Source organism: Mus musculus, chromosome 13, assembly GCF_000001635.26.
Source record: "Mus musculus strain C57BL/6J chromosome 13, GRCm38.p6 C57BL/6J".
Lineage (NCBI taxonomy): Eukaryota > Metazoa > Chordata > Mammalia > Rodentia > Muridae > Mus > Mus musculus.
Window position 1 is genome coordinate 90,041,946 of NC_000079.6, and position 21,169 is coordinate 90,063,114.

The 21,169-nt window shown below is 39.5% G+C and overlaps 1 protein-coding gene across 4 annotated transcripts in view; it reads right to left on the reverse strand.

The window, feature by feature from the left end:
* Xrcc4 (X-ray repair complementing defective repair in Chinese hamster cells 4) overlaps window positions 1–21,169 on the reverse strand; it is a 240,695-nt gene that overhangs the window by 193,032 nt on the left and 26,494 nt on the right. For all 4 annotated transcript variants that reach the window (NM_028012.4, XM_006517041.4, XM_006517043.4 and 1 more), the window contains exon 3: window positions 20,064–20,239. In NM_028012.4, coding sequence (NP_082288.1) covers window positions 20,064–20,239 — 176 coding nt within the window. The remainder of the gene's footprint in view (window positions 1–20,063; window positions 20,240–21,169) is intronic.

A 21,169-nucleotide genomic window follows, 5' to 3' on the forward strand; every position in this document is an offset into this window, starting at 1 on the left:
AACTCACAAGGAATAAATAATCCCAGAACAACAAATCAAAACAGGGAGGAAAAAACTCACTCTGCAGCAACATAATATTGAGACCCAACAAACACTAATCAATCATAACTCAACACCAATGGTCTCAATTCCCCAATAAAAAATAAGGTCAGACTAACAGACTGTATTTGAAAAACAGAATCTATCCTGCTGCATCTAAGAAACACACCTTAACACCAAGTAGAGAAATCACCTCAGTGTGAAATGATGGTAACATAGTCCAAGCAAATGGGCGCAAGAAGGAGGCTGGAACTTGAAACTCTTGGAAACTGAACAACTATCTACTCACAAAAGATAATTTGGTCAAGACAGAAATTAAGAATGAAATTAAAGACTTTCTAAAATTGAATGAAAATAAATATAACATATATCCAAAGTTATGTCACACAACAAAGGCAATTCAAAGAGGCAAGTTCACAGCAGTATGGGCCTATGTTTAAAAAAAAAAAATAAAGAGAGCAAATTCTCATATTATTAACTTAACACCATACCTAAATGCTCCAGAAGAAAGTGAAGAAATCAAATGCAAAATAAAGTATTGTGTCACTTATATCTACCTAAATCTATTTTTTCAGTGGCACTGGTCATAAAAGGTCAAACATGGCAAGCAAACTCGTGGAGATATATTTACACTAACTGAGGATTTGTCAAAAATATTTAAGCCAACAATTTCTCTAAGGGAAATTGCATGATGTCTACCATTTCATCGAGTACTTAGTATAGGTGGCATAGAAGTCTTGGTGCTCACATCATGAACTAGAGAGGAACCTAGAATGTTAAGCACACAGGGATGTTCCATCAAGGGGAGGAACGCAAAACCTGTTTCTACCCAGTATGACCTCAACACAGAAAACTGTTAATTTAGGAGCACTTTAGAAACTGGGGCAGATATGTCTGTTATTAGTCAAGAACAATAGCATCCGATCTTGGTCCGGGACCCGCCGAACTTAGGAAATTAGTCTGAACAGGTGAGAGGGTGCGCCAGAGAACCTGACAGCCTCTGGAACAGGCAGAAGCACAGAGGGGCTGAGGCAGCACCCTGTGTGGGCCGGGGACAGCCGGCCACCTTCCGGACCGGAGGACAGGTGCCCGCCCGGCTGGGGAGGCGACCTAAGCCACAGCAGCAGCGGTCGCCATCTTGGTCCGGGACCCGCCGAACTTAGGAAATTAGTCTGAACAGGTGAGAGGGTGCGCCAGAGAACCTGACAGCTTCTGGAACAGGCAGAAGCACAGAGGCGCTGAGGCAGCACCCTGCGTGGGCCGGGGACAGCCGGCCACCTTCCGGACCGGAGGACAGGTGCCCACCCGGCTGGGGAGGCGGCCTAAGCCACAGCAGCAGCGGTCGCCATCTTGGTCCGGGACCCGCCGAACTTAGGAAATTAGTCTGAACAGGTGAGAGGGTGCGCCAGAGAACCTGACAGCTTCTGGAACAGGCAGAAGCACAGAGGCGCTGAGGCAGCACCCTGTGTGGGCCGGGGACAGCCGGCCACCTTCCGGACCAGAGGACAGGTGCCCGCCCGGCTGGGGAGGCGACCTAAGCCACAGCAGCAGCGGTCGCCATCTTGGTCCCGGGACTCCAAGGAACTTAGGAATTTAGTCTGCTTAGGTGAGAGTCTGTACCACCTGGGAACTGCCAAAGCAACACAGTGTCTGAGAAAGGTCCTGTTTTGGGCCTTCTTCTTCGGCCAGGAGGAGGTCCAAATACAAGATATCTGCGCACCTTCCCTGTAAGAGAGCTTGCCAGCAGAGAGTGCTCTGAGCACTGAAACTCAGAGGAGAGAATCTGTCTCCCAGGTCTGCTGATAGACGGTAACAGAATCACCAGAAGAACAATCTCTAAACAGAGTCAACTATAACTACTAACTCCAGAGATTACCAGATGGCGAAAGGTAAACGGAGGAATCTTACTAACAGGAACCAAGACCACTCACCATCACCAGAACCCAGCACACCCACTTCGCCCAGTCCAGGGAACCCCAACACACCTGAGAACCTAGACCTAGATTTAAAAGCATATCTCATGATGATGGTAGAGGACATCAAGAAGGACTTTAATAAATCACTTAAAGAAATACAGGAGAACACTGCTAAAGAGTTACAAGTCCTTAAAGAAAAACAGGAAAACACAATCAAACAGGTAGAAGTCCTTACAGAAAAAGAGGAAAAAACATACAAACAGGTGATGGAAATGAACAAAACCATACTAGACCTAAAAAGGGAAGTAGACACAATAAAGAAAACTCAAAGCGAGGCAACACTAGAGATAGAAACCCTAGGAAAGAAATCTGGAACCATAGATTTGAGCATCAGCAACAGAATACAAGAGATGGGAGAGAGAATCTCAGGTGCAGAAGATTCCATAGAGAACATCGGCACAACAATCAAAGAAAATGGAAAATGCAAAAAGATCCTAACTCAAAATATCCAGGAAATCCAGGACACAATAAGAAGACCAAACGTACGGATAATAGGAGTGGATGAGAATGAAGATTTTCAACTCAAAGGTCCAGCAAACATCTTCAACAAAATTATTGAAGAAAACTTCCCAAATCTAAAGAATGAGATGCATATGAACATACAAGAAGCCTACAGAACTCCAAATAGACTGGACCAGAAAAGAAATTCCTCCCGACACATAATAATCAGAACATCAAATGCATTAAATAAAGATAGAATACTAAAAGCAGTAAGGGAAAAAGGTCAAGTAACATATAAAGGCAAGCCTATCAGAATTACACCAGATTTTTCACCAGAGACTATGAAAGCCAGAAGAGCCTGGACAGATGTTATACAGACACTAAGAGAACACAAACTGCAGCCCAGGCTACTATACCCAGCCAAACTCTCAATTATCATAGAGGGAGAAACCAAAGTATTCCACGACAAAACCAAATTCACGCATTATCTCTCCACGAATCCAGCCCTTCAAAGGATAATAACAGAAAAAAACCAATACAAGAACGGGAACAACGCCCTAGAAAAAACAAGAAGGTAATCCCTCAACAAACCTAAAAGAAGACAGCCACAAGAACAGAATGCCACCTTTAACAACTAAAATAACAGGAAGCAACAATTACTTTTCCTTAATATCTCTTAACATCAATGGTCTCAACTCGCCAATAAAAAGACATAGACTAACAAACTGGCTACACAAACAAGACCCAACATTTTGCTGCTTACAGGAAACTCATCTCAGAGAAAAAGATAGACACTACCTCAGAATGAAAGGCTGGAAAACAATTTTCCAAGCAAATGGTATGAAGAAACAAGCAGGAGTAGCCATCCTAATATCTGATAAGATTGACTTCCAACCCAAAGTCATCAAAAAAGACAAGGAGGGACACTTCATTCTCATCAAAGGTAAAATCCTCCAAGAGGAACTCTCAATTCTGAATATCTATGCTCCAAATACAAGAGCAGCCACATTCACTAAAGAAACTTTAGTAAAGCTCAAAGCACACATTGCGCCTCACACAATAATAGTGGGAGACTTCAACACACCACTTTCACCAATGGACAGATCATGGAAACAGAAACTAAACAGGGACACACTGAAACTAACAGAAGTGATGAAACAAATGGATCTGACAGATATCTACAGAACATTTTTCCCTAAAACAAAAGGATATACCTTCTTCTCAGCACCTCATGGTACCTTCTCCAAAATTGACCACATAATAGGTCACAAATCAGGCCTCAACAGATTCAAAAATATTGAAATTGTCCCATGTATCCTATCAGATCACCATGCACTAAGGCTGATCTTCAATAACAAAATAAATAACAGAAAGCCAACATTCACATGGAAACTGAACAACACTCTTCTCAATGATACCTTGGTCAAGGAAGGAATAAAGAAAGAAATTAAAGACTTTTTAGAGTTTAATGAAAATGAAGCCACAACGTACCCAAACCTTTGGGACACAATGAAAGCATTTCTAAGAGGGAAACTCATAGCTATGAGTGCCTTCAAGAAAAAACGGGAGAGAGCACATACTAGCAGCTTGACAACACATCTAAAAGCTCTAGAAAAAAAGGAAGCAAATTCACCCAAGAGGAGTAGACGGCAGGAAATAATCAAACTCAGGGGTGAAATCAACCAAGTGGAAACAAGAAGAACTATTCAAAGAATTAACCAAACGAGGAGTTGGTTCTTTGAGAAAATCAACAAGATAGATAAACCCTTAGCTAGACTCACTAAAGGGCACAGGGACAAAATCCTAATTAACAAAATCAGAAATGAAAAGGGAGACATAACAACAGATCCTGAAGAAATCCAAAACACCATCAGATCCTTCTACAAAAGGCTATACTCAACAAAACTGGAAAACCTGGACGAAATGGACAAATTTCTGGACAGATACCAGGTACCAAAGTTGAATCAGGATCAAGTTGACCTTCTAAACAGTCCCATATCCCCTAAAGAAATAGAAGCAGTTATTAATAGTCTCCCAGCCAAAAAAAGCCCAGGACCAGACGGGTTTAGTGCAGAGTTCTATCAGACCTTCAAAGAAGATCTAACTCCAGTTCTGCACAAACTTTTTCACAAGATAGAAGTAGAAGGTATTCTACCCAACTCATTTTATGAAGCCACTATTACTCTGATACCTAAACCACAGAAAGATCCAACAAAGATAGAGAACTTCAGACCAATTTCTCTTATGAACATCGATGCAAAAATCCTTAATAAAATTCTCGCTAACCGAATCCAAGAACACATTAAAGCAATCATCCATCCTGACCAAGTAGGTTTTATTCCAGGGATGCAGGGATGGTTTAATATACGAAAATCCATCAATGTAATCCATTATATAAACAAACTCAAAGACAAAAACCACATGATCATCTCGTTAGATGCAGAAAAAGCATTTGACAAGATCCAACACCCATTCATGATAAAAGTTCTGGAAAGATCAGGAATTCAAGGCCAATACCTAAACATGATAAAAGCAATCTACAGCAAACCAGTAGCCAACATCAAAGTAAATGGAGAGAAGCTGGAAGCAATCCCACTAAAATCAGGGACTAGACAAGGCTGCCCACTTTCTCCCTACCTTTTCAACATAGTACTTGAAGTATTAGCCAGAGCAATTCGACAACAAAAGGAGATCAAGGGGATACAAATTGGATAAGAGGAAGTCAAAATATCACTTTTTGCAGATGATATGATAGTATATATAAGTGACCCTAAAAATTCCAACAGAGAACTCCTAAACCTGATAAACAGCTTCGGTGAAGTAGCTGGATATAAAATTAACTCAAACAAGTCAATGGCCTTTCTCTACACAAAGAATAAACAGGCTGAGAAAGAAATTAGGGAAACAACACCCTTCTCAATAGCCACAAATAATATAAAATATCTCGGCGTGACTCTAACGAAGGAAGTGAAAGATCTGTATGATAAAAACTTCAAGTCCCTGAAGAAAGAAATTAAAGAAGATCTCAGAAGATGGAAAGATCTCCCATGCTCATGGATTGGCAGGACCAACATTGTAAAAATGGCTATCTTGCCAAAAGCAATCTACAGATTCAATGCAATCCCCATTAAAATTCCAACTCAATTCTTCAACGAATTAGAAGGAGCAATTTGCAAATTCATCTGGAATAACAAAAAACCGAGGATAGCAAAAACTCTTCTCAAGGATAAAAGAACCTCTGGTGGAATCACCATGCCTGACCTAAAGCTTTACTACAGAGCAATTGTGATAAAAACTGCATGGTACTGGTGTAGAGACAGACAAGTGGACCAATGGAATAGAATTGAAGACCCAGAAATGAACCCACACACCTATGGTCACTTGATCTTCGACAAGGGAGCCAAAACCATCCAGTGGAAGAAAGACAGCATTTTCAACAATTGGTGCTGGCACAACTGGTTGTTATCATGTAGAAGAATGCGAATCGATCCATACTTATCTCCTTGTACTAAGGTCAAATCTAAGTGGATCAAGGAACTTCACATAAAACCAGAGACACTGAAACTTATAGAGGAGAAAGTGGGGAAAAGCCTTGAAGATATGGGCACAGGGGAAAAATTCCTGAACAGAACAGCAATGGCTTGTGCTGTAAGATCGAGAATTGACAAATGGGACCTAATGAAACTCCAAAGTTTCTGCAAGGCAAAAGACACTGTCTATAAGACAAAAAGACCACCAACAGACTGGGAAAGGATCTTTACCTATCCTAAATCAGATAGGGGACTAATATCCAACATATATAAAGAACTCAAGAAGGTGGACCTCAGAAAATCAAATAACCCCCTTAAAAAATGGGGCTCAGAACTGAACAAAGAATTCTCACCTGAGGAATACCGAATGGCAGAGAAGCACCTGAAAAAATGTTCAACATCCTTAATCATCAGGGAAATGCAAATCAAAACAACCCTGAGATTCCACCTCACACCAGTGAGAATGGCTAAGATCAAAAATTCAGGTGACAGCAGATGCTGGCGAGGATGTGGAGAAAGAGGAACACTCCTCCATTGTTGGTGGAATTGCAGGCTTGTACAACCACTCTGGAAATCAGTCTGGCGGTTCCTCAGAAAATTGGACATAGTACTACCGGAGGATCCAGCAATACCTCTCCTGGGCATATATCCAGAAGAAGCCCCAACTGGTAAGAAGGACACATGCTCCACTATGTTCATAGCAGCCTTATTTATAATAGCCAGAAACTGGAAAGAACCCAGATGCCCCTCAACAGAGGAATGGATACAGAAAATGTGGTACATCTACACAATGGAGTACTACTCAGCTATTAAAAAGAATGAATTTATGAAATTCCTAGCCAAATGGATGGACCTGGAGAGCATCATCCTGAGTGAGGTAACACAATCACAAAGGAACTCACACAATATGTACTCACTGATAAGTGGATACTAGCCCAAAACCTAGGATACCCACGATATAAGATACAATTTCCTAAACACATGAAACTCAAGAAAAATGAAGACTGAAGTGTGGACACTATGCCCCTCCTTAGAAGTGGGAACAAAACACCCATGGAAGGAGTTACAGAAACAAAGTTTGGAGCTGAGATGAAAGGATGGACCATGTAGAGACTGCCATATCCAGGGATCCACCCCATAATCAGCATCCAAACGCTGACACCATTGCATATACTAGCAAGATTTTATCGAAAGGACCCAGATGTAGCTGTCTCTTGTGAGACTATGCCGGAGCCTAGCAAACACAGAAGTGGATGCTCACAGTCAGCTAATGGATGGATCACAGGGCTCCCAATGGAGGAGCTAGAGAAAGTACCCAAGGAGCTAAAGGGATCTTCAACCCTATAGGTGGAACAACATTATGAACTAACCAGTACCCCTGAGCTCTTGACTCTAGCTGCATATGTATCAAAAGATGGCCTAGTCGGCCATCACTGGAAAGAGAGGCCCATTGGACACGCAGACTTTGTGTGCCCCGGTACAGGGGAACGCCAGGGCCAAAGGGGGGGAGTGGGTGGGTAGGGGAGTGGGGGTGGGTGGGTAAGGGGGACTTTTGGTATAGCATTGGAAATGTAAATGAGCTAAATACCTAATAAAAAATGGGAAAAAAAAAAAAAAAAAGAACAATAGCATCCACCCTGGCCAGTGTCTATAGGACCCTCACCTCTTTACAAGGTGATGGAGGATAACAGGAGTCTTTAAAATAATATCTTAATCTGGACTGACAATGATTCTTACTCTGGCACCGAGCAGCCTTATATTGTCTAAGGACCTTCATATAGTCTTTGAGGAAGAGATAAATTACAACAAATAAAAGTCACACTCTACCAGTGCTACTAACAAATCATCTGATGATTATAATACAAAAAAGCAAAATCAATCCCCTAACTGGGGTCATTGATTAGGGGCCATCCAAAGAGCCTTTAAACTACAATAGGAATCTGACAACTCAGTGTGGATTGATCAATGACCCCTAGGTGGGAGAAAATTAAAATAGATCCAACTTCTAATACAGTAATAATTTTAACACGTACATAGTAACAGGTTGATCCTTGGAATTCCCATATTTTTGTAATTCATAAAATGCAAAAAAATACATTTCAGCTGTTATGTAATCTCAGAGGCATAAACGCTGCTATGAAAGCAATGGGGGCTTTCCAGACACGACTTCCTCCTCCTAGTGTGATTCCTCAAAGACATTTCATTACTATACTTGACTGAAAGGATGACTTTTTCTGTACCCCTTTATATTCTCATGATAAAGAACATCTTGCATTCTGGTTTGCTATTTTAAACAGTCAACAGCCAGTGACCCAAGATCGGTGGGAAAGTTTTACAACAAGGGATAAAAATAGGCAGCGTTCATGGCAATATTGTGTATATAAAGCAGCTACTGCAGTGCTAAGGTTCCCAAGGTTTTGTTCTTCTCACCTGCTCATCTAATCAATAGTTATATGACTACTTAACTTCCATGGTAAGTAAACTAAAACCATAAAATTTAAACAGAAGTTTGGATAAAATACAAAATTAATCATCTTGTAGTTAGGACATATTATTCAGCAATAAATTTGACATCATAAAATAAAAAAGGATTGACTATGTCAACTGGGTATGCCCTATGCACCTATTACTACTAAAGATTTTAGAGCTCTGCTCTTTACTTTCTGGAGACTCAGTGAAACTGCATAAGAAATATATTAGCCAAACAGAAGCAAGTTACTGCTTTATTAAATATTGCTGAAGCTAAAGCAGTAGCTGCTTAAATTAAACCTTTACTTCCTTATCACTTCCTTACTCTTCTTTCTTCCTCATCACTTACTAGAATTATATATATTAACAGATAATAGTATTAGAAAAATTTATGCATGTCATAATTCTCCACAATGTTACACAACACGTTATCTAAAATATAGACTTGATAAGAGCATATCTTTTTTTTTCTTTTTTTCCCCTTAGATATTTTCTTTATTTACATTTCAAATGTTATCCCCTTTCCTAGTTTTCCCTCTGAAACTCCCCTACCCCTCCCCTCGCCCCCTGCTTCCCAACCCACCCACACCCATTCCCAGTCCTGGCATTCCCCTATACTGGGGCAAAGAACCTTCACAGGACTTAGGGACTCTCCTCCCACTGATGACCAACTAGGCCATCCTCTGCTATATACACAGCTAGAAGCACAAGTCCCACCATGTGTTTTCTTTGATTGGTGGTTTTAGTTCCAAGGAGTTCTGGGGGTACTGCATAGTTCATATTGATGTTCCTCCTATGGGGCTTCAGACCGATAAGGGCATATCTTAAATAACTTAGTGATACTGAGCCTACAGAAATCACTGTGCTTTTAAAAATTCAGGTCAATTATTTCTTCAATACTAATAATAATTGGCAGGTTGCATTAGCATGTTACTTGGGATCAATAGATTATCATTATTCTAAAAATCTCCTTTCAAGATTTTTTTTAAAGATACCCCATGGGTAATATTCTATAAAGATAGTTTTTAATGCCTTTATAGATGCCTCTTCAAAAAGACAAGGAGCTTACGTCTTATACATAAATTCCAAATCGTCTACAAAAGATTGTACTGATCCCTGGTACAACTCAAGAGTCTTAATTTGCCACAATCAATCAGCTTTTATTAGATAGTTCTCAGTATTTACTATTATAACTGGCTTTATATATTGTGTTCAAACTCTTTCTTTTTTAAAAACAGCAAGACATAACCCAGCCCAGATACTAACGTTACTTCACAATAATTTCTCTGCCTTCAGACTTCTACATGACAATGAATTCAACCTTTTCTCATAACTCATATATGCTCATTCTAACTCGTAAGACCCGTTAAGAGTCGCGATTACACAAGCCAATCCACTAGCCTCCTCTCTGACCTGACGCTTTCTTTTCAGGATGCTCAATAATCTCAAGAACTTCTTCATCAAATGCAGAAGTGTTACACTTCTCTTGACACCTTGTGACAAATCATTTGACCCTGCCCTTCCTGGTCTACTTTCACCCCACTGCCCTCTGCTGGTAGAATTAATCTGCAAGGGTTAAAAATTTAACACCATTAGCAAACACATATCACTCATCTCTCAGAATTGGAGCCCTTCAAATATGTTCATGTAATGGTTGATACTTTTTCTAACATGATTGTGGTTTCGACTTACAAGGGTGACACCACTTCAGATGTTAGTAATCATTTAGCATCCACCTTCTCCTTTCTAGGACTCTGGCTACAACTAAAACCTAATAATAGTCCTGCTTATTCTAACAAAAGCCATAACGGATTTCTCAATTTAGGAAATATTAACCATGTTACTGGAATTCTTTATAATTCATATGGTCAAGAAATTATGGAATGACACCATCCCATATTTAAAGATAAAGAGAAGCATGTAATCCCACTTAAATACCAGTATACTGTGGTACATTTAGCCACACTTATGTAAATTGAATTCACTTTAAACAATAATGCTTCTTCGGCTGCCCAAAAATATTTTGCATAAAGGAAGCACAGTATGAAATATATGTTAAATGAAAGTTAACCAATGGAAAGGGATAGATATTCTTCTAATATTAGGACAAGGTTATGGTTGTATCCCTCCAGAAAATGAAAGAGGATCCAGATGGCTCCTGCATCGATGCATCAGACCAGGACAGCACCCTGGAGACCAGCTGAAAATGAGTCTCAGGAGAGATGACATCCTCATTAAGCGGAGATGTCCCAAAAGGAAGAATAAGCTGATGACTTGGAAAGATTCCAAGACATAACTCATCAAGACAAAATCTTGGGGAAATTAGGTTGAGGGATGGAACGACCCATGCATTTCTAAAATTTAAACCCAGAATTGTTCCTGTCTAGAGGAAATACAGGGACAAAGAGTGGAACAGAGACTGAAGGGAAGGCCACACAGACAGCCCAACCTGGGGATCCATCCCATATACAGACATCAAAACCAGACACTATTGCTGATGACAAGAAGTGCTTGCTGACAGGATCCTGATACAGCTGTCTCCTGAGAGGCTCTGCCAGATCCTGACCAATACAGATGTGCATGCATACAGCCAACAATCAGACTGAGCACAGGGACCCAATGGAGGAGTTAGGGGAAGGACTGAAGGAGCTGATGGGGCCTTTTCTGGCATCAATGGGAGAGGAGGCCCTTGGTCCTGTGAAGGCTTGATGCCTCAGCATAGAGCAATGCTAGGGAGGTGAGACAAGTGGGTGGGTGGGTGAGGGAGCACTCTCATAGAAGCAGGGTAAGGGAGGATGAGAAAGGGGGTTGCAGAGGGGAAACCTGGGACAGGAGGTAACATTTGAAATGTAAATAAATAAGATATACAATTAAAAAAACAATTTCTGTTTCCTTGATCTTCTTCAATTATCTTGTTGCGCTATAGAACTTCAAGTACTATATTGAATAAATATAGTTAGTGGACAGCCTTTTCTTATTCCTGATTTTAGTGGATTACTTTGAATTTTTCTGAATTTAATTTAATGTAGTCTTTAGGCTTACTGTAAATTTCTTTATTCTATTTAGGTAATCCCTTGTAGCCCTGACCCTTTGTAGCTCCAAGATATTTTATCATGAAGATGTGGATTCTATTGCAGGCCTTTTCAGCATCTAATGAGATGAGCCCTGTTTTGATTTTTTTTTCTTTCAGTTTGTTTATACGGTATATTGCATTAAATTTCATATGTTGAACCATCCCAGCATCATGGTGAATGATCTACTTGATATATTCTTAAATATGGTTTGTGAGTATTTTACTGAGTATTAACTAATTGTGCATCTATGTTTATGAGGGAAAATGATCTGTAATTCTCTTTCCTTGTTGAATCTTTGTGTGGTTTGAGTATCAGAGTTACTGTAGCCTCATAAGAATTTGTCAGTGTCCCTTCTGTTTGTATTTTGTAGACTATTTTAAGGACTATTGGCATTAGCTCTGCATTGAAAGTCTGGCACAATGCTTCACTAAAATTTCTGGCCCTGGCCATTTTTTGGTTGGGAGACTTTTAATGACTACTTCTATTTCCATAGGGAATTATAAAACTACCTAAGCTAACTGATCATGATTAAACTTTGGTAAATGACATCTATCAAGAAAAGGATCCATTTCTTTTAAATTTTCCAATTTTGTAGGGTACTGTTTGTTTGAATGTATGACTTTTTTTTTTAGATATTTTCTTTATTTACATTTCAAATGGTATCCCCTTTCCTAGTTTCCCCTCTGAAAAACCCCCTATCCTCTGAGATTGCAAGCTGGTACAACCAGTCTGGAAATCAGTTTGGCGGTTTCTCAGAAAACTGGACATAGTACTACCAGAAGATCCAGCAATACCACTCCTGGGCATATACCCAGAAGATGTTCCAACTTGTAATAAGGACACATGCTCCACTATGTTCATAGCAGCCCTATTTATAATAGTCAGAAGCTGGAAAGAACCCAGATGTCCCTCAACAGAGGAATGGATACAGAAAATGTGGTACATTTACACAATGGAGCACTACTCAGCTATTAAAAACAATGAATTTATGAAACCCTTAGGCAAATGGATGGATCTGGAGGGCATCATCCTTGGGTGAGGTAACCCAATCACAAAAGAGCTCACATGCACTCACTGATAAGTGGGTAGTGACCTAATGACTCTGGGTTTCCTTTGTAACTGAGCCTTTTCATTTCTGATTCTGTTAAGTGGATATGTTCTGTCTTATAGTTAGTCTAACTTGCTGATATTTCTCAAAGAATGAACATTTCATTTCATTGATTCTTTGTATTCTGTTTCTCTGTTGTTGCTTGCACTTCTCAACTATGATTATTTCCTGCAATCTAATCCTTTTCAGTGTTTAAGTTCTCCTTAGCCTCATCATGCTTCTCCTCCTCCTCCATCTTCATCTTCATCTTCCTTCTTTTTTCCCCTAGAGCTTTCAGGTATTTTGTTAAGTTTCTATTATAAGATCTCTCTGATTTTATTTTTTTATGAAGGCACTAGGTGCTATGAACTTCCCTCTTAACACCACTTTTGTTGTGTTCCTTAAGTTTAGGTGTGTTCTATATTCATTTTCATTAAAATCTAAAAAGACAAAAAAAGTTAAAAAGAATCCAGCTTTAATCCATGCTGGTCAGAGAAGGCGTTATTTCAATTTTCTTATACCTATTGAGACTTGCTTTGTGACTGAGTATGTGGTCAATTTTGGAGAAAGTTCCATTACATAGTGAAAAAAAGACACAGCATTTGGGTGAAATGTTCCATATATATCTGTTAAGTCTGTTCTGTTTTTCATGTATGTTAGGTCCAGTATTTATGTTTAGGTTATGTTTGCATGACCTGCCTGTTGGTAAGATAAGATTTCATCTAGTGAAAGTGAAGAGTGAAGATCAAAAACACAAGTAAGAGCTCATGGTGGGCAGGTGTGGAACTGCTGGAGGGTGTGCAAACCTGTTGGGCCACTATGGAAGTCAATTTGGCAGTTCCTCAAAAGATTAGGAATCAATTCATGTCAACACCCAGCAATACCACTCTCGGGAGTATGTCCATAAGACATGCCATCCTACCACAAGGACATTTATCAACTATGTTCATACAGTCCTTATTCACATAAAAGTCAGAAACTAGAAAGAACCCAGGTTGTCCTTAACTAAAGAACGGATAAAGAAAAAGTAGAACATTTACATAATGTAATGTTACTCAGCTAGTAAAATGAACTTTACATGAAATTTGCAGGCAGCATATAGAAGTGGAAAAAAATCATCCTGAGTGAGGTAACCAAGACCCTGAAAGACAGATGTTATATGTACTCACACATAAGTAGATACTAGCTGTCCTATAAAGGTAATTATTCTATAATCCACAGACCTGGAGATGCTAAATAGCAAGGAGGGTTGAGGAAGGACAAATACATCGCCCTGGGAAGAGGAAATAGAATAGATGTTTGTGGGTGGACTTGGGGTGGTTGTGGATGGGAACAGGAAGGTTCTGGTTGAGGTTGTGCAGTCAAAGAACAGAGTACAAGAAAATGACTGAAAATGGAGGACATTAAGGGGACAATTTGGGAAATAATGGAAACTCTCTGAATCTATAGACCTGACCTTAGCAAGGACTCACAGTAATGGAAGATACAGAGTCTGAATCAGCTCTCTTCTGACACCAGGCAAGGCTTCCAGTGGTGGGTCTGAGACACAAACCCAGACAGAAAACCTTTGACCTACATTTTGTCCTGTAAGCATGATGTGCTGGGGCAATGGTGGTGCAGAACTTGTATGAGTGGCCAACCAATAATCACCAAGGAACCAGAGACTGGATAGCCCAGAGACCTAAAATAGAACCGAATACAACTGGGAAAAAAGTCAATAAGATGATTCTTAATGGTATTCTGCTACACTCATAGATCAGTGCATAGCCCATTTGTCATCTAACAGATTCATCCAGCAACTGATGAAAGCAGATGAAGAAACTAATAGCCAAACATTAGGAAGAGCTTGGGCAACCCTACAAACAAGGAGGAGGAAGGACTGTAGGAGCCAAGAGGAGTCTAGGGCAGCAGGAGAATGTGGCCCACAGAATCAACTAAACAGGGCTCATAGGGGCTTACAGAGACTGAAGCAGCAATCTTGGAGTCTGCATAGATCTATGCTAGGTTGTCTGCCTACATATTATTACTGTGTAGCTTGGTGTTCTTGTGGGCATGGGAGGTAGCTGATGCTTTTGCCTACTGTGGGGACCCTTGTCTCCCTCCTGGGTCGCCTTGTCCAGTGTTGACATGAGGGTTTATAGCTAGTCTTATTGTAACTTGTTAGGCCATATAAAGTTTATATCCCTGAGAAGAGTGTTCTTTTCTGAAAGGAAACAGGGAAGTAGTAGATATGGGTGAGAAAGGAGGTGGGGGAAGGAGGCTGGGAGGAATGGAGGGAAAGGAAACTGCAGTCATCTGTATAAAAGAAGAATAAAATAAACATTTAGCTATAACTTACTACCAAACTAAATCTAGCTAAAGCAAAATAAGAAGAGAATTATATTATGAAGCTACAGTGTCAAGAGACCAAGTGTCTACCTCAAAATCAAGTTGACTTATGAAAAGTTGAGAAAATAATCAGGCAGAGACAGGTTTTGTAAAGGTACATGCATGAACAACTCCCAGTGGTCACACTACAGTGCACACCAGCTTATATCACTAACAGACTTCTTAGTAGTGAGCATCACAGAGGTTCACACTATACAGAAATAATATAAATATATTAATTTACAAATAATCATATAATATTAATTGTAGTGGGTATTAAGATTAAAAGAAAATAACTCCTTTTCCTAAAAAAGAAAATCTAATCAGAACATACACTTTAAAGGGTTTAGTTATGAATTCAGAGCTAATCTCGTAAAAACTGTGAACCCATTCTTCCTGAAACCTGAACATCAACAAACAAGGTTATGTATCTCTTTACACTGGAAACTGAAATTTCTAATACTCAGTAAAAATATGAATTATTTTTTCTTAAAATGGATCTCTAAAAATAAAAAAATGATAATAGTATTTTCCTTTCTTAAAGGGGAAAGCAAAACTGTAAATTTCACACAATCCTTACATGACTTGTATATTCCAAATGTTCAAGATGTGCAGTGATCCTGAATACATGACTTGGCACATGAAAGATTTGAAGATGGCAAGAAATGGCTAAAACTGTGCCTGCCAGAGGGCCAGACAAGAATGATCTGGAGTAGGGATTCACAGAGGTCTCTTTGCTATGGGAACACTATTATGTGGAAACACAACAAAATTTACTATATCGTTCTGAGTTGAATCTGTACATTCTTTCTCATCCTTCTGAGTTTCAGTGGTCATTTTTGACAAATTTCACAGTTATCTGTGTCATTAAGGAAAGCATTACAAACTCCTTCATAATGTCAGGGTCATCCAAGTGCAATGAACCTTACAGCATTTTGCCATGTGTGCAACTGTCAGCACATTTTTGCCAGCAGAACAACTTAGGAGATAGTATCATTCTGAATCAGTTTGCAGAACACATGGCATTGTAGAAGACTCCTAAGGAAGTCTGACTGAATAAGCTTGCCAATGTTTTAGCCGCATCTAGAAAGCTGAGCTTAGCACAGAAAGTTTTAACTCAATTAAATATTTAAAATTCTCTCTCAAACAATCCAGGCACAAACAAACTTATCAACAACAAACAGTGTGCAACAGTAAACATGGTAGCAGCCATCTAAACTTCACTGTGATGGTTAAAGGCAAATTGTCTAGGGACTCAGCACGCTGCTGCATTCCTGAGTGTGCTTGTATTGTTTTATCACTAGTAAGAATCAGTAAAAAACAGTATTCAAGGCCCTGGTTTTGATAAAGAGTGATTAATTTAAGGATAGAAAGCAAAGAAATTTCCAGGATTACTGCCAGTCTATAATTTATTTATAGCAAGACAACTGTAAATGACATAATTCATGAGGAATTAAAGATTTTTACTCACAGAATCAGGAAAGCAGGATGCACAAGCAAGCAGCCGGGGCAAGCCCTCCAGCACTGCACCTGCCAAGCCCCAGCCTTTCACATCCCAGGTACCAAAAGCTTCTCAGTGACTTGACATATGTTACCACAAAATGACACAAACTACTGAAAAAAAATGTCTGCTGAATAGGAAATAGCATTGCTCTTAATTTGACCTGTTCCATTTTGCAATATGAGAAGAAACAGGCAGTACTTGTAAGGGCATTTAACATCATCTGATTGAGCTTGGACGACAGAAAAGAACACAATTGATACTAAACTGAATGTGGTAGTTAAAATCTTCACCTATTTTAAATTATTATGTGACTAAGCTCAACATGATAAAAAAAACAAGCATTGACAGTGAATATAAATATAGAACTTATAAATGAAATTACAAGGGACAGCTGTTCTACATTATTCCCCACAATAACATATATTTGAAAATAATAATTTTATTTATTTCTTCAAATACTTCTCAGATTGGTAAATCTCCTTTACTATTATGAGTTTAAAAGATTGCTTCAAAAGCATTTAAAAATTAGATTTAACTAAAAACAAAATAAGCAAACAAAACAAACAGAAAAACAAGAACCAATTTCTTAGTTATTATCAATGAACCTGATAAAATTCTCTTTCTTAAGCTGTAAATCTCAGATAATTGATAAACCAAAGGCAAAAGCAAATTTGATGTCTATTTAATTTAGGTAGGCTATAAAATGAATAAACACAAACTTTTAAAGTAGCTACCTCCTTAGTCCAAATTGGTGCAGAAATTAAGCCAAGTAGCAGATTGCTTGGCTAGAAAGCATGCAATCTTTAAAAAGCTTAGACACAAAGTTATTTCTACTTTATTTTCTTAAAGTATGACAATATAAATAATGTTTCCTTCATTATTAATGATGATATATACTACTATATTTAACTATGTTGTTTTCAAATTTTAAATATAAAAAGATAAGAGGGATGACTTAAAGGCTAAAAGTATCCAGGTTCAGTTACCAGTACCCAAATGGCAGGCAGCTCACAACTGTCTGTAATTCTAGTTCCAGGGTATTTGAAACCCTCACAAAGACACATATGTAAGCAAAGCACTGACACAAATTAAAAAATTAAAATTTACTAAACTAATAATAAGATAAAATTTCAAATATACCCAAAGAAAGAAAATAAATCAATTATTAATTAGGCAAAGATAAATTTAATGTTTTCTTTCTAAAATTCTGTGTCTTAGTCAGGGTTTCTATTCCTGCACAAACATCATGACCAAGAAACAAGTTGGGGAAAAAAGGGTTTATTCGGCTTACACTTCCATACTGCTGTTCATCACCAAGGAAGCCAGGACTGGAACTCAAGCAGGTCAGGAAGCAGGAGCTGATGCACAGGCCATGGAGGGATGTTCTTTACTGGCTTGCTTCACCTGGCTTGCTCAGCCTGCTCTCTTATAGAACCCAAGACTACCAGCCCAGAGATGGTCCCACCCACAAGGGGCCTTTCCCCCTTGATCACTAATTGAGAAAATGCCTTACAGTTGTATCTCATGGAGGCATTTCCTCAACTGAAGCTCCTTTCTCTGTGATAACCCCAGCTGTGTCAAGTTGACACAAAACTAGCCAGTACAATTGACCCCTTGTCAACTTGACACACAAAAACATCACTAGTAAGCCTCAACCCTTACAATCTTATTCATCCCCAAGATCTAAATAACTTTAAAAGTCCCACAGTCTTTACATATTCTTAAAATTTCAGTCTCTTTAAAATATCCATCCCTTTTAAAATCCAAAGTCTTTTTACAATTAAAAGTCTCTTAACTGTGGGCTCCACTAAAACAGTTTCTTCCTTCAAGAGGGTAAATATCAGGGCACAGTCACAATCAAAAGCAAAAGTCAATCTCCAACCATCCAATGTCTGGGATCCAACTCACAATCTGGGCTCCTCCAAGGGCTTGGGTCACTTCTCCAGCCATGCCCTTTGTAGCACACGCGTCATCCTCTAGGCTCCAGATGCCTGTACTCCACTGCTGCTGCTGCTCTTGGTGGTCATCTCATGGTACTGGCATCTCCAAAACACTGCATGACCCCTTCAGTCCTGGGCCATCAATTGCAACTGAGGCTGCACTTTCACCAATGGCCTTCCATGGCCTCTCACAGTGCTGAGCCTCAGCTGCTCTGCTCAACTCCTTCATGTCTTCAAAACCAGTACCACCTGGGTGACCCTTACACGTTACCAAGTCCAGCCACAGCACAAGGTACAACTTTGGCTATATCTGGAACGCAGCCACTGTGCTCTCAGAAAACACTTCCCAGAAGATGTCACCTCAATGATGCTGGTCTCTTCTTAATCACCGCTAATTTCTTAGCTCCAGCTAACCAGCATCAATAGTCCCAGTAATGCAAAGTTTTTGCTTTAGTAGTACTGGTATCTTGTTAATCACAGCTGATTCTTCAGCCCCAGCTAACCAGAACTACAGAATCTTCACAATCAAAACAGGAATGGCCCTGAAAAAAGTCTTTAATTTTCCCTCTGAAATTTCACACACCAGAGCTCCATCTTCTGCAGTATTCTCAACATCATCTTCCAAGCTCCTACACAACATCCGACAGAGCACTTAACACCGATCTTCTAGCCCAAGGTTCCAAAGTCCTTCCACAGTCCTCCCCAAAACATGGTCAGGTTGTCACAGGAATACCCCACTCTGCTGGTACCAATTTGTCTTAGTCAGGGTTTCTATTCCTGCACAAACATCATGACCAAGAAACAAGTTGGGGAGGAAAGGGTTTATTCGGCTTACACTTCCATACTGCTGTTCATCACCAAGGAAGCCAGGACTGGAACTCAAGCAGGTCAGGAAGCAGGAGCTGATGCACAGGCCATGGAGGGATGTTCTTTACTGGCTTGCCTCACCTGGCTTGCTCAGCTTGCTCTCTTATAGAACCCAAGACTACCAGCCCAGAGATGGTCCCACCCACAAGGGGCCTTTCCCCCTTGATCACTAATTGAGAAAATGCCTTACAGTTGGATCTCATGGAGGCATTTCCTCAACTGAAGCTCCTTTCTCTGTGATAACTCCAGCTGTGTCAAGTTGACACAAAACTAGCCAGTACACTCTGTATTTTTCCATACTTACTTTGAGAAAGCCAGGCTGTAATAATCTAATATTCTTGACAATCTTGCAATTAACTACAATACTTAAAGTGTTTTAAATATTGATGAATAAATACATTTTCTAGTGTTTACTTTTCACAGTGTGTTAAAAGAAATATGTCATGAACTTTAACTTTGAAACATTGTGAGATGGCTTAGTAGGCAAAGGTGCTTGCTAGCATGGCTGACAGTCTGAGGCTATGACCATCACACATGTGATGCAGCACACATACACAGACATGCAAACATACATGCACACACACAGAAAATACCCTCACAGAAACACAACTCATATATATTTTCCTTTATAAAATTGAAGCATACTAACAATAATCCCAAGACATTTCTTGGTATTTATTTCAGAGTTGTTGTAGGAATGATAGACCTACTACTTAAATGTGAAACAAAATTCATCAGTAAAAACAAACTTGTGGAAAGGTTTACTTACTGAAACATCTTTCAGTTCTTTCTCAAGGGAGAAATGCCGAGACTCCTTAGAAAAGAGGAACTTGTATGTACCAGCTGCTCCTGACCCTGGCACCAGTGCCTTTCTCAGCTCATCAATGTATTTTCCTTTCTCCATAGCCATGTCATCAGCTTCTTGGGAAATCTCCAATTCAGAAACTATGGGAAAGATTAATTAAGGTGATAAAATCAAGTTTCTATTAGAAAATAGGGTTTAACTGTTATAACTACCAATGTAACAGAAATTTGAAGGAATAAAATCAAAATGTTTCCCAGTAGTTTTTTTCAAATACATTTAGTGCTACTCATCTCTTTTTCCTCCGTCTCCTGTTATACATTCCCTCCCTTCCTTAGTTAAGCACCCCGTTCTTTTCCCCTTTGTCCTTTGGAAGCCCCTGTGTCCTACAACTCCACCTCTTGAGCTCATTGTCTTCCTTTCCAATCCCCTCTACTTTCCAGCTTCTGCAGGTATACCAGACTATGTACTCAAATCTAAGTACTCAGCATTAGGAACTCTGTGTGTGTGTGTGTGTGTGTGTGTGTGTGTGTGTGTGTGTGTGTGTGAATTATAGATTTATGACACATGGGTGATAATGCTCCATGCAGGAGTAATAGCTTATTTAAAAATACCCCAATTTGAGGAAAGGGAAACTATCAAATATTGGTCAAGAGTTCTAGATATTCCCAATGTACTGAGCTACAGCCCTACAATTTCCAAGTAGAATACTATTGCGGAACATAACACACACTTCCAACATAGGACTGGAGGAATTGAACCAGTACTGACATGGAGGCTTTTTCTCTGTGGGCTAATTATCAGAACATGCAATCCAAACCAGACAAAACATAAATGTAGTCAATAGTTCTACACAACTATAAACCCTACAAAGCAAAACCAATAACTAGCCTGCCAAGATATTCCCAAAGATGTAATAGGGTGATCTTTATCTTGGAAATAACTAGTGGCCACCTCCTTGGACTTAAGGAGTACTTAATAGGAGAGAACTGAAGCTTGGTACTGTAAACCTAGATAACATTCAGTGTCCTCAGAGAGGGTAAGACCCTAAAGTAGAACCACTATTGCCATTT